We start from the raw sequence: 14,437 nt of genomic DNA on the forward strand, positions 1-14,437 counted from the left end.
CTAATTTTGGATACATTGATTTTATTTATAAAAAAGAACTTTTTAATTTAACCAAGTCAAATTATCCATTTTACATCTCAAAATGCTCTCTATCTCTTCTTTATTCATAAATTCTTCTCCTATCCATAAGTATTTTAGGTTCTATGTTCTCATTTGATCTAAATTTGGTAAATGATGTAAGATACTGATCTAAGCCGAATTTCTGCCAGGCTACTCTCCAGTTTTCCAAAGATTATTTTTAGCCAAACAGCATATTCTTATCCCAAAGGCTTAAATCTTTACATTTGTCAAACAAAAAGTTACTAATCATTTACTACTGTGTATTTTATGTCTTCTCTATTCTACTGATGCACCTTTCCATTTCTTAGCCAATACCAGATAGTTTTGATAATTATTGCCTTAAAATATAGTTTAAAATCTGGTGCTGCTAAATCTCTTTCTTACATTTGTTTCCATGAATTCCTTTGATATTCTTTATTTTTTGTTCTTCCAAATCAATTTTTAAAATTTTTTTCTAGATCAATATTTTTTTTAAATTTGAGATGGCATTGAATAAATAGTTTGGATGTCACTGCCATTTTTATTATATTGGTTCTGCCCACCCATGAAAAAATATTATTTCTCCAATTATTTAAATATGACTTTATTTGTAAAAAAAAAAGTGTCTAATAATTATGTTCATGTAGTTCCTGGGTTTGTCCTGGCTATATACTCCCAGGTATTTTATACAGTCTACAGTTATTTAAAATGGGATATCTTTTACTATATCTTCTTTCAGGGTTTTGTTGGTGGTATGTTAAAATGTTGATTATTTATATGGGTTTATTTTATATCCTACTACTTTGCTAAAATTATTGTTTCAACTAAGTTTTTAGTGGAATCTCTAGGATTTTTAAGGTATATCATCATGTTGTCTGCAAAAAGAGATAGTTTTATTGCTTCATTGCCCATTCTGATTCCTCCAACTTCTTTTTCTTACTCTATGCTAGCATTTCTAATACAATATTGAATAATATTGGTGATAATGGGCATCTTTGTTTCACTCCTGATCTTATTTGGGTAGGCTTCTAGCTTATTCCCATTACAAATAATGCTTGCTGGTGGTTTTAGATAGATGCTTATTTTCATTTTAAGGAAAAATCCATTTATACCTATGCTTTCAAATGTTTTAATAAGAATGATTGTATTTTGTTGAAAGCCTTTTCTGCATCTATTGCTATAATCATATGATTTTGTTACTTTTGTAATTTATATAATCAATTATGTTAATAGTTTTCCACATGTGAAACTATCCCTGTATTTCTGGTATAAATATCACTAGGCCACCATGTGTAATCTTTGTGATAGAATTGTTGTAGTCTCCTAGCTAGTATTTTGTTTAGAATTTTTGCATCCATATTCATTAATAAAATTAGTCTATAATTTTCTTTCTCTGTTTTTTTACTCCCTGGTTTTGGTATCAGCACCATATTTGTTTCATAAATTGAATTTAGTAGGACTCCTTCTTTGTGTATTATTCTAAATAATTTATTTAATATAGGAATTAGCTGATCTTTAATTATTTAGTAGAATTCACTTGTAAATCCATCTGATCCTGATGTGTTTTTCATAGGAAGCTCATTTATGGCCTATTCAATTTCTTTTTCTAAAATAGGTTTATTTAGATATCCTATTGTCTCTTCTAGTAATGTAGGCAGTTTATATTTTTGTAAATATTCTTCCATTTCACTTAAGTTGTTAAATTTATTGGCATATAATTGGACAAAATAACTCCTAATAATTGCTTTGATTTCATCTTCACTAGTGACATGTTCACCCTTTTCATTTTTGTTATTATTAATTTTGTTTTCTTCTCTTTTTTGATCATATTAACTAATGGTTTATCTATTTGATAAACCAACTTATAGTTTTATTTATTAGTTCAATTATTTTCTTACATTCAATGTTATCAATCTTACCTTTAATTTTTAGGATTTCCAATTTGGTGTTTAATTGGGAATTTTTAATTTGTTCTTTTTCTAATTTTTTTTTTTGGTGGAGCAGTGAGGGTTAAGTGACTTGCCCAAGATCACACAGCTAGTAAGTGTCAATGTCCAAGGCCATATTTGAACTCAGATCCTCTTGAATGCAGGACCAATGCTTTATCTACTGCAGCACCCAGCTGCCCCTCTTTTTCTATTTTAATTGCATATCCAATTCACTGGAAACTGAACAACTTTAACAATGGAAATATTAAAACATTTAATTCCATTTTCTCCTGTTCCATTCATACATGCTTCGTTGCTTCAGGAGAGTTGTTGGACTATGGTGAAGGGCCTATGGTATGAGCAGACAAGCTGTATACTTCTTTTATCAACCAAGTAATCTGCAAGTTCCTTGAGGATAGGGACTGTCTTGTTCTGTCTTATGTTCTCTCTGCTCTCTCCAGTGCCTTCCACATGATAGATTTTCAAATATTTGTTGAATGAATGGATTGTAACAACTTTCCATTTTCACAAAATTAAATATTCTAACTTCAATACTCCATTTTACTATCTACAAGCAATGACAAAGTCATTGACATCTCTTCCCAGATTGCCTCTTTAATCATATGATCTCATCATGACCAATATTTTTAAAATCTAAAGACTTATTCCTCTGCTTTTAAAGGCCTCTTCCTATTAAAACTTATAAGTCTAAATTAATAAGAAGTAATTTGACCATCCTTACCCATCTAGGAACAACAATCTGCCGTTGTATTTCCCCAAAACAGCAGAATTGTTTCATCATCCCTTTAAAAATGTTGCTCACAGTTTGATGTAGCAATAAAATAGTTTGTTGTATAACCAAAGTAGACAAATTGGTGTGCACATGTGCAGGCACACATATAAAATGGAGGCAAAAAGATAATCTCCTGGAAAAAATACTCACCCAATTCATTGGTGGCTTGATGGAAGAATGATAAAGTTTCACAAAAAAGATGAATAATTCATTTGTTATGTGAATATTCAGAGGCACATTTTTCATACACTGCTCTATGCAAATCCATCATTCCATGCCTTCTTTAATACCTGCCTTTTCTATTTCTATTATTTCTTCATTCCCACCCATGTCAATCAAAACTGTCATTGCTGAGACCTGCTAAAGTAAACACCATGTGTGTATTTTAAAAATCTATTTCTTTACCATCTGTTTCCTTTTAATTTTTCTTCACCTTTCACCCCTCATGCTTACTGTTCTAGAACTGTTTTCTTCCCCTCCCTCCATTTTCTTTCTGCCAGAATGTGCCTGGGAGGCAGAATCAAGGCACTGAAAGATTCACCCTAGTATTTTTTGACGTTATTTTGAAAAGTGATTTTCAAGTTAATGTGATGTTTATTTTGATGCCTGAACTGAAGAGCTTCTCTACAAGATGTGTGATCATAATAAATTTATTCACATCTTTCGGTCTCAGCTTTCTTATCTATAAAATTTTGCTCAATACTTTGACTCTTTGTGACCCCAATTTGGGATTTTTTGGTGAATTTCTTTGCCATTTCCTTCTCCAGCTTATTTTTACAGATGAGAAAAATGAGGCAAACAGGGTTAAAGGGCTTGCCAAAGGTAACACCACTAATAAGTGTCTAAGGCCACATTTGAACTCAGGTCTTCTTGACTTTAGGCTTGGTGCTCTATCCACTTTGCCACCTAGCTCTCTGATCTCTAAAATGAAAAAGTGATTTTAAAGGTCCCTTTCAGCTCTAACATTCCATGATTCTGTTTCTCCAAAAAGGAGTACTCTTGAGGTACTCTTCATTTTTCTGTTTCTAATTTGTGTAGGTGTAAAAGGATCAAGCTGAAATTCTTGTTGACTCTAATAGTCTAAGCATACAATTAAAATCAGCACAGGTTCTGCTGAAATGCACAAAGGCATGTCTTTATGGCAGCATGCCTCTTAGATGCCAGGCACCGTGGAGGAGGTAGAAGTTCAAATCCTATTCCTGACCTCAAGGAGTTTACAATCCATCTGAAGAGACAGGATTAAAAGAACCATAGAATAGTTAAAAGCCAAACTTGGGCTCAAACCTGACCTTGGATATTTCCCAACATTGTGACCCTGGGCAAGTCATTTAACCTCTGTCTGCTTCAGTTTCCTTCTGTAAAATAAAGTAATAATAGCACCTATTTCCTTTGCAAACCTTAAAATGCTATATAAATATTAGCTATTCTATAAAAATAATAATAATAACAATATATAAGCTGTATGCTACTGATTATTATTATTATTATTATTATGAGTAGTAGTAGTCATAGCAAATTTCTATCTCCTTTTCTTCTCTTTAGTTTCTTTTCCAAAAATGTCAACATCATGAATCATTTTAGAGTGGGGGGGGCATGGGGAGAGTCACACAGCCAGGAAATATTGAAACCAACATTTAAATTTGTTTCTCTGGACTCTCAAGGTCCTGCAATGTAAATCTTCAAGTTCGTTTGATACTATGAAAGCTATTAAGTCCAGAAAACAATTGTCTTTGTTTTACTATAATGCAGATAAATTCTGCCTGGCATGTAGTAGGCATTTTATAAATGTTTGTTGCTTGACTGACTTAAGTGTTCATCTGTTTCTCATAAACTAGAAAGCATTAAGATGCTAGATTCCTTTTCAGCATCCTCAACAAAAGTTTAAGCTGTTTAAAAGTAAATTCGCTTCATAAATTTGTGCTTTTTGCCTAGATAAACTACACTTCTAAATTTAATATAGAAAACATTATAATTTTATGACTGAACCAAATTACCCATAATACCCTTATGTTCCTAAACTAGCAAAATAACAGGTGTTTAAAAAGCTCAGCTGTACATGTTTAATTCTTTCCCCATCCCCCAAATTTCTATTTTTCCCCAGTTGATTTCAAATGTTTGGAAATTTTCCATCTTTAAACCTGAAGCACTTTTCCATTGATTATCTTTGGTATAAAAATACAACTATAATTTATCTTAACTGGTAAGTAAGCTACTTAAATTTTAAAATGCATTAAATATATATTTTTACCAAAATGGTAGATTAGTCATAACAGTGGACTGAGCCCTGTACAGAGTATATAGATGTGTTGTCTACCTCTTAGGAACATTCAGTCTAGGAATAACAAAACAGAGGGAGGCAGACTTCTGTTCCCTCATCAAAAGAATTTATAAAATCAAACAAGTTTTCTTTGAGGACAAACAATTTTGAGGCTAAGCCAGGATTTGAAGATTCATGCTGGATTAAGGTTGGGGGTAAAGTTTGGGCGGGGGTGAATGACAATAACTGATGTGTATAAAACTTAAAGGTTTGTAAAGAGGTTTATTTTTCCTGCCTCACAGTACTACTGTGAGACAGGTAGTACAAGTGTTATTATTTAACTTTTACAGTTGAAGAAACTGATTTTTCTTAGCAGTTTTTTCACCATGGCCCTATTTAAGTTCCCTTCTTCTCCCTATACTGCCTTCCACTTTCCAGGAAGGAAAGAAGGAAGAAGAAAGGAAGGGAGGGAGGAGAAAGGAATAATGGGAGTAAGGAAGGAAGGAAGGAGAAGATAAAAAGGAAGGAAAGAAGAAAGGAGTGAGGGAGGGAAGGAAGGAAGGAAAGGGAAACAAGTATTTATTAACTGCCTACTATGTGCCAGGAACTGTGCTGAATGTTTTATAAATATTATCTCATCTGATCCTCGCAACAACTTTGGAAGGTATGTGTTATTATTACATTTGCTATTTTATAGTTGAGGAAGCTGAGGAAGACAGAGGTTAAGTTTCTTATCCAGGGATACAGAACTAATAAATATTTAAAGGCGGGATTGAAACTCAAGTTTTCCTGACTCCAAACCCAGTGCTGTATCCACTGCCTCTTTCCAGCATCCATTCCCTTTATGTCTTGTCTTCCCCCAGTAAAATGTAAACTCCTTAAGGGCAGGAACTATCTTTCTTGCTTGTATTTCTAGTGTATAGCATAGTGCCTGGCACATAACTGCTGTAACGATTGGAATGATGCCACCTGCTGGATACTTACTGTAGAAGAGTTCTGCCCATGAAGCGAAGGTCTTTGAGGGCAAGACCAGGAGTCTTTTCTTTGGCAGGAGGAAGTGACGCGGACTAGTGGGAGGAGGAAGGAAGAGACTGGCGCTGACTCTGGGGCTCTTTCCTGGGGACGCTGGCGGAGAAGGGAGCTAAAAATGTGCTCTCCCTTTAATAGATAGAAATCTAGGCCTTTCTCTCTCTTTTTACCAAATTCTTGTTTTCCTTAATAAATGCTTAAAAGCCTAACTCTTGCTAAAGCTTATAATTTATTGGCGACCACTCATTAGATATTTTAGACAGACTAGCTAGAATTTTAACCCTTAACACTGCTTAATAAACTATCCATCTATCAGGGGCAGTTAGGTGGTACAGTGGATAAAGCACCAGCCCTGGAGTCAGGAGGACCTGAGTTCAAATCTGGCCTCAGGCAGTTAACACTTACTAGCTATGTGACCTTGGGCAAGTCACTTAACCCTAATTGCCTCACCCCAAATAAACAAATAAACAAACAAACAAATAAATAAATAAGCAAGCTATCCATCCATCTATCTATCTATCATCTATTTGTTAGTCTATCATCTATCATTTATCTGTCTATTATCTATTATCTATCTCTCTGTTTATTATCTTTAATTTGTCTATCATCTCTATCTATCTATCACCTATGAATCTCCAATTCAGGACTAGACTCTAGGTGTGTGGATTGACAGTCCAATCCTTTTTAACATGGCGCCATGCTGCCTCACCAGAAGGCCTATGTCAAAAATGTTGTCTTCAGTGCCTACACCTTCAGGAGCTATTCATTTGTTCAAACAATGCTGCCTTGGCTCAAAATATTTTTGGAACTCAAGTTTGCCTTCAAGACCAACTTACAAGTTACTTAAGAAAATTAGGTACATTACTTTTTAGCCACTCCTTATATTCTCAGGGATGTTATACGACTTTCAAATAAGTTGGAAGCAAACTAATGCCAATCATTTCCCCTTGAGCAAGATGCCAGCAAAATGTTCAAACTTACTTTAATCTGGACAATCTGAATTTCTTCGCACCTGATTTCTGTGAGAGATTTCCTTGTTTGTCCTTTTCTGTGGCCAAATTTACACTTGTTCCTCATCACCTGCTCATCATCTTCTATGGGTCTCCGAACATATTTGAAGCGGTCTTTGAGTGCTCGTTTCCACAGAAACTGCATAAGGTAACAGACAGACTTTGGTTACTTGCCATGAGGCTTTAGACAATCCTCCATAAACCAGGAGATCTCACTCTACTGTGAGTTCTGGCTTTGGAGATATTTTTCACACTAAAAGCATACTTCATTTGTTTGCTGAGATTTAGGAGGGAAGTGATGTTAGTCTTTAGCTACAAGTCTTTTAGATGGTGCACTGAAAAAAATCTCAAAAAGCATTTTTCTGTTATCATTTGGAAAACTTTTTGACTAACATAGTTATCAGCATGGTGATGTTTATGGTTGATCTTGTTTGGGAAAACATGAAGCAGACCTGGAATGGATTCCAATGATTTCTCATCACAATTGAGATTTCAGTCTGCTTTCCTCTTAAAGAAGAAGAGGAAGTATATGTGGTCCAGTGAGCCAAGCCAACAATCTGGAACTTGGGATGTAATTTTTTTGTTTTGTTTTGGTAGCTATGCCAACATAAGCATCCAATTTCATTATGAATTCCAAACCTCCAGCTTCCTCCTAACCTCCTACCTTGCCCTGGAGAATCCTGCTGCTATACTGTAACTTTATTAGGCCACACATGGGATGTGGAGTATGTGGTTCCAGGCACCAAATTTTGGGAAGGATACTTAGAGAACAACCAAGGTGATGACAGTACTGGAGACTATATTACGTGAAAATCAGTGGAAAGAGCTGGCAATATCTACCCCAAGTCTATATGTATATGTATGTGGGTAAAGAATGGGGAGCATTTTATACACACACACACATACATCAAGAGCTGTCATAAAAAGAATTATCAGATTTGGTTGTGTCAGAGGGAAGAGCTAGAATATATAGGTGAAAGATGCAGATAGACAGATTTAGGCTATTAAATATATGTGAGGAAAATACCCTTTTAGAAGAGTTAAATGAGTCAAATTGAGAAACAGTGGGTTTCCTTTCTCCAGTGGTCTTCAAGAAAAAGCTAACCAGCTGGGGATATTGTAGAAGAGATTTCTGTTCAGATATAGGTTGGACTAGATGTCCCCTGAACTCTTTTCCAACTGTAGTTTTGTGTTTCCCTTGTTTAAATATGGGGTGCAAGCAAGATTGATTGATTATGGTTTAGAATAAAACAGACTACTCCTGGTCACCTTGCTTAAGCCCAATGAACAGAGTTTTTGCTACCAATTCTGTTTCCCTTTGGAAACAAAATATTACCATGATATCTTGTAAACAGACCTAGAGGAATTGACCTTTAGGTTTAATTCAGTTTAGATCTACTTAAGTTATCATATTAGATGGTAGAGAACTTCCTTCATGCTTGTAAAATAGCTCCCTTCATAGCTATATCACATATCAAAACTTTGGGGCCAGAAGAGATCTTAGAAGTTATTTAATTCAATCTTCAATATGGCAGCACTGCATCAAGGAGGTCTCATTTCAGTACCCAACCCCCAAAACTCAATATGGAGTTATAATATGATCGTGCTGCCTTGATTTAGTTATAAAGTCTTCGGCCTTAAGTTGGATCATTGAAAGATTCCGAGACAGTTTGAGTTTAATAGGAAGTATACTAGCAATCAACTTTAAAGGAAATAAACTCTAAAGAATGCTTCAGAATTACTTCTATTTCTCAACCTGCCTCTTTCAGTTTGATAATTTTTTAGTCAGAACAGAAAAGGGGCAAATTCAGTATGATGCACCACATTAAAACCTAGAGAAAAGAGATTGTCAAGGAGAAGAAGGTGATTAACAGTGTCAGAGGCTGCAGAGAGGTCAAGAAGAATGAGTACTGAGAAAAGGCCATTAGATTTGGCATTTAGGACATCATTAGTAACTTTTGAGGGAGTCATTTTAGTTGAATGTTGAAGTTGGAAGCTAGATTGTAGAGCAAAGAAAAGAGTGAGAAGAGAGGAGGTAAAGGTACCCATAGAAATCTTAAATTCAACATGTCAAGAATTAAGATCATTATCTTTTCCCCAAAAACCTCTCTCTTTTTGGGGGCGAGGGGGGATAATAAGGGTTAAGTGACTGGCCCAGGATCACATAGCTAGTAAGTATCACGTGTCTGAGGCCAGATTTGAATTCACGTCCTTCTGAATCCAGGGTCGGTGCTTTATCCACTGTGCCACATAGCTGTCCCATTCCCTGTCACTCTTGAGGGTACTACTATCTTCCTAGTCATGGAGGCTCAAAACCTGGGTATTATTCTTGACTCTTCCCTCCCTCACTCTCACCCCGCCCTACTTTATTCAATCTGTTGCCATGACCTAACAATTTTACCTTTGTAAGGTCTCTCCTATACATACCCCCTCCTCTCCCCTGACACTGCCACCACCCTTGTGCAGGCCCTCCCCTTCCAAATTCCAAAAAGAGGCAAAAGATAGTTCCTACTATGAAGGAGCTTAACATTTAATAGAGAAGACAACAAGCAAGCAAATATATATAAAACCATATATATACATATATATATGATAAATATATATATGATAAATAAGAAACAACAGAAGACAGGCACTGTAATTGAGAGTTTCGGAAGGTTTCCTGTAGAAAGTGGGATTTTAGTTGGGACTTAAAGGAAGCTATGAATGTCGGTATCTGGAGCAGAGGAGGGAGAGTATTCCAGGCACTAGGAACATCCAGAGAGAATGCCTGGAACTGAGAGATGGACTGTCTTTTTCATGGAACAATTATTAGGCAAGTATCACTGAATCAAAGAACATGTATTCGGGAGTGGAGAATGATCCAACAGAGGATACAGAGAAGGAATGGTCAATATCCTTAATCATAGTTCTTTCTCTTCATTGATTATTTCCAATTTATTTTGTATTTAGCTTTTTTGTACATAGTTGTTTCCTTGTTTTCTTCCCCATTGGATTATAAACTTCTTGAGGGCAGGAACTGTCTTTTGACTTTTTCTCTAACCTCAGTGCTTAGCAAAATACCTAATATGTAGTGGGCACTTAATAAATGTTTATTGATTGATTGGCATAAAGAATTCATCAACAGGTATTTATTAAGCATCTACTAAATGCCCATTAGAATGTAAATTCTTTAAGGTCAGATACTGTTTTTCTCTCTCTCTCTCTTTTTTTTTTTTTGTATCCCAAGCATAGTACCTGGAGATACAAAATAATTGCTTAACAAATGTTTGTTGACTACCTTCATTGAAGGTAGTATGACATAGGAACTAGACTTACAGTCAAGAATACCCTATGTTCAAATTCTACTTTAGACCCTTATTAGCTGTGGGACCTTGGCTAACTCATTTGAAGTCTCTGTGTCTCCTTTTCCTTATCTGTAAAATTGTAGGTATAGACAAAAAATAGTAATTATAATGATATAAAAATAGCTAACATTTATACAACACTATGTTCCAGGCACTGTGCTAAATTATCTAATTTGATTCTTATAACAATCCTGCAAGGTAGGTACTAGTATTATCCCCATTTCATAGGTGAGGAAACTGAGGCAGAGGTCAAGTGACTTGCCCAGGATCACACAGCTAGTAAATATCTGAAGCTGAATTTGAACTCAGGTCTTCTTCAAGGTCACTGGTCTATCTACTGTTTCATCCTTTAAGGTACCTTCCTGCTCTCAATTGTAAGAATTATTGTGATTTGGGGGACCCCATCCTTGGCTAAAATGAGAAAGCCTCAGGCACGCCCCATATGGCTCTCTCTGCCCCAGGCAGTCCCAGCTCCCTCTGCCCAGCATGGAAAACCCAAGCACCGGCTCCCTCTGTCCAAGCCGGGGTATGCAAGGAAACCCCATGCCCCAGCTGGCCTTGGATGCTGCCCCAAGGGGTGCCAGTAAATTTGCTTGGGGTGTGTGGGTGGTCGGCCTGGGTTTCCTGTGAGAGAAGGGTTTTTTATTCTGGGGGGTAAAGAAGAGGGGGAAGGAGATGAGGAGAGTAGAGAGGAGAGTTCATGGCAGCAGGTGAGAAAGTTAAATGAAGACGTGCAGGGGATAGGGAAAGTTGAACGCAAAATGGCTGAGTCTGGTGGGCAAGTTCACAGGTCGTATGTCCTACTTGTCTTTGTCCCTATTTCTAAATTGGTTCCCATCAATAAACCCTGCTTTCTTTTGTTTATCTGAAAAGAGGCTTTTTAATCTCATTTCTTATCAGTCTGGGAGAAATGACTGGGGAGGGGGCAGTGTGGAAGAGATTCCATATTAAATTTTGCCCTTACAGATTGGTGGCCCATACAGGGCTTAATGAACCTGGGGGATCTTTAAAAAAACAAAAACCTTACACAATCTATGATCTTATGATTCTTCATCAGAGATGCAGTTCTAGGTTCAGCCAATCACAAGCTCAGACAGTTCCTACAACTTGGAAAGTCTTTGAGTACAGGCCTGGAGACAAACTACTTCCTTGTATCCCTAAGCAATGACAGAGAGGTTCATAAGTAAAAGGATAATCAGTGGGGTGATACCTATTTCTAACTACATCAATTCACAAAGACTGTGCAGTAAGGTCTAAAGAGGTTGTGATTTGTCCTAACACACCAAGTTTCCACATTGATCAGATTAGAGATCTTCTGAAATCCTTAAGAAGTACCACATGCCCAGTGAGTCAACAAGCACTTACTGTGTGTCAGGCACTATGCTAAGCACTGGGTATACAAAGCATACCTCAAGGAGATCACAGTCTAACAGCTCATGGTAAATGATGAGGTTCATAGAGATCTACAAAGAGTGGATGAAGGCCATCTCAGACGGGAAGAATGCACTAGCAAAAGGGTTTGTATGTTGTTGGGGCATTGGGTACAGGCTGGGAAAGACCTCTTGCTGAAGATAGAATATGAATTTAGTCTTGAGGGAAATGAGGAAGGAAGCCGGGGCAGAGATGGGGGGGGGGCGGCATTCCAGATATAAGAGATAGCCAGTGAAAAGGTGATGCCACTGGTGGGCATATTGGCCAATTCTGCTGGTGATTCATGACTTGCCCATCTCCATATCATCCTTCTAGATAAGGTAGATGAAGATCTCCCATGGAAATTTTCCATGCATTTTCGGGTTTTTTTCCCTTTTTTTCTTTTTAGCAGGGCAATGGGGGTTAAGTGACTTGCCCAGGGTCACACAGCTAGTAACTGTCAAGTGTCTGAGGCCAGATTTGAACTCGGGTCCTCCTGAATCCAGGACTGGCACTTTATCCACTGTGCCACCTAGCTGTCCCCTGAACTATAGCTTATTAAAAATTTTATTCATCTCTTCACCAGCAAAGCTTTTTGAAGGTTCAAATGGGCAAAGTATACTCCATGATAAATAACCTAGAGTTACTAGCTTATGCAGTGAGTAGCATACCAGTCAGGAAGATCTGAGTTCAAAACCCACTTCAGATACTTACTAGCTGTATGACCTTGGGCAAGTCACTTAACCCTGTGTGCCTCAGTTTCTTCCTATGTAAAATGAGCCAGAGAAAGAAAAAGGCAAACCACTCTAGTGTATTTGCTAAGAAAGTCCCCAAGGGGGGGATGAAGAGTTGGACATAACTGAACAACAGCAACAAAATTATTTTTCAATAAAGTCTTACTTTGATATTCATTAAACCAAGCAGAAGTTGAGCCTTAAACAGTTATACACATGATGGCTGCCACCTCAGACTGAGGAATACTGTTTATGTTCCTGGGGTGGAAGAAACAACTGAGAGGATACAATGGATTTCAAGTCAGAGGACCAGGATTTAAATTTCATCTCTGCAACTTCCTACTGGTGACCTCAGGCAAACCATTTAAACCTTCTGGCCTTCAGTTTCCTCATCTATAAAAGAAAGGATTTGGGTGAGATGGCCTTCATGGTCCCTTTCAAGTCTAAATCTACAATCCAATAAGCCAATAAATACACAAATATAATTATTCCCATTTTATGCATATTTCATTGAGGCTCAGAAAAGTGATTTGCTTAAAATCACGAACTATTTATTGGGTCATAAAAATCATGAAACCATTTCAGAAGAAACTAGGGAAGACTTGTGTGAACTGATATAGAGTGAAATGAAAAAAGCAATTAATATAATAACAGCAACATTGTAAAAACAACCCCTTTGAAAAACTTAATCATTTTGTTCAATGCCATGACCAACCACAATTCTGGAAGGCCAATGATGAAGTACTCTGTCACCTTCTGATGGTGCAGTGATAGACTTAAAATGTAAAACGAAACATACATTTTTGGACATGGCTAAGGAAGTCATTTGTTTCCTTTTACTACCTTTGTTTTAAGGAGATGAGTATAAGAGAAAACACATGCTTGTTAAAGAAGAACCAGAATTTAAGAATATCTTGAAGGACCAACCTGTGGCAATTGACACAGTGAATTTTTTAAGATCCATAAGGCAAAGAAAACAGAAATAGAAAGAAAATTTTGATTTTTTTAAAGCAAAAAAAATTAATAACATTGTTATGTCAGTTGATGCCACTTGTGTCCTTCTAGTCTTAATTGAAAAAAATTAAATGTCACTGGAATAAGCAACAGGGCTGGATTGTCTGATTCTCTAAGTTCCTTGCTCTTTTCTCATGGGCCATTTTGGTCACACTTCCAAACAATGATTATTGAGACTCCAGGCTTCTGGATCTAGGAATCTGAACTAGGCCAGACACAATGGTTAGTGTAGAACTTTCTGGGTCCTTAGGCTTCCTCCCCTCTCCCCCTCTCCCCCTCTCCCCTCTCTCCTCTCCCTCCTTCCCCCCCCCCGTCTTTCTCTCCCTTTCTTTCTCTCCCTCCCTCCCTCTCCCTCTATCTCTTTCTCCCTCCCTCTCTCCCTCTCCCCCATCCCCCTCTCCCCTCACAAAGTAATATCTAAGCCAATCTTCAGAGCTCAGAGGCGGGGGGAGAAAGGGAATTCTAATTGCTAGCATTTATGTAGCACTTCAAGATTTGTTTTCATCTGTTTTTCACAACACTTCCATATGGTAGATGCTATTATTATCCCCATTGTACAGATGAGGAAACTGGTGCTACAAGAGGTTAAGTGACTTAACCAGAGTCACATCGGTTGTGATTATCTGAGGCAGTTCTTCCTTACTCCAAGTGCTGCATTCTATTCTATGCCACCTAGCTACCTAAGGCAAATATTTACATTGGAATCAAATTAGCAGGCAAGAAAAAAGATTGATAAACCAAGAAAACCTAATAAAGACAGTATTATGATGAAAAAATGCAAAAATAGTATTTTTAATAGGAAGGATAGCTTTCTCTTTCTACACGTATTTCCCAATTTTTCCCTACTAATCCTAGGAACCTAGGCAGTGGAACTAA

At 36.9% G+C, this 14,437-nt stretch overlaps 1 protein-coding gene across 2 annotated transcripts in view; it reads right to left on the reverse strand.

The window, feature by feature from the left end:
* The window catches only part of SAMD3 (sterile alpha motif domain containing 3), a 63,622-nt gene that overhangs the window by 22,231 nt on the left and 26,954 nt on the right, over window positions 1–14,437 (reverse strand). For both annotated transcript variants that reach the window (XM_043963648.1, XM_043963647.1), the window contains exon 6: window positions 7,028–7,195. In XM_043963648.1, coding sequence (XP_043819583.1) covers window positions 7,028–7,195 — 168 coding nt within the window. The remainder of the gene's footprint in view (window positions 1–7,027; window positions 7,196–14,437) is intronic.

Source organism: Dromiciops gliroides, chromosome 4 (assembly GCF_019393635.1).
Source record: "Dromiciops gliroides isolate mDroGli1 chromosome 4, mDroGli1.pri, whole genome shotgun sequence".
Taxonomy (NCBI): Eukaryota; Metazoa; Chordata; class Mammalia; order Microbiotheria; family Microbiotheriidae; genus Dromiciops; species Dromiciops gliroides.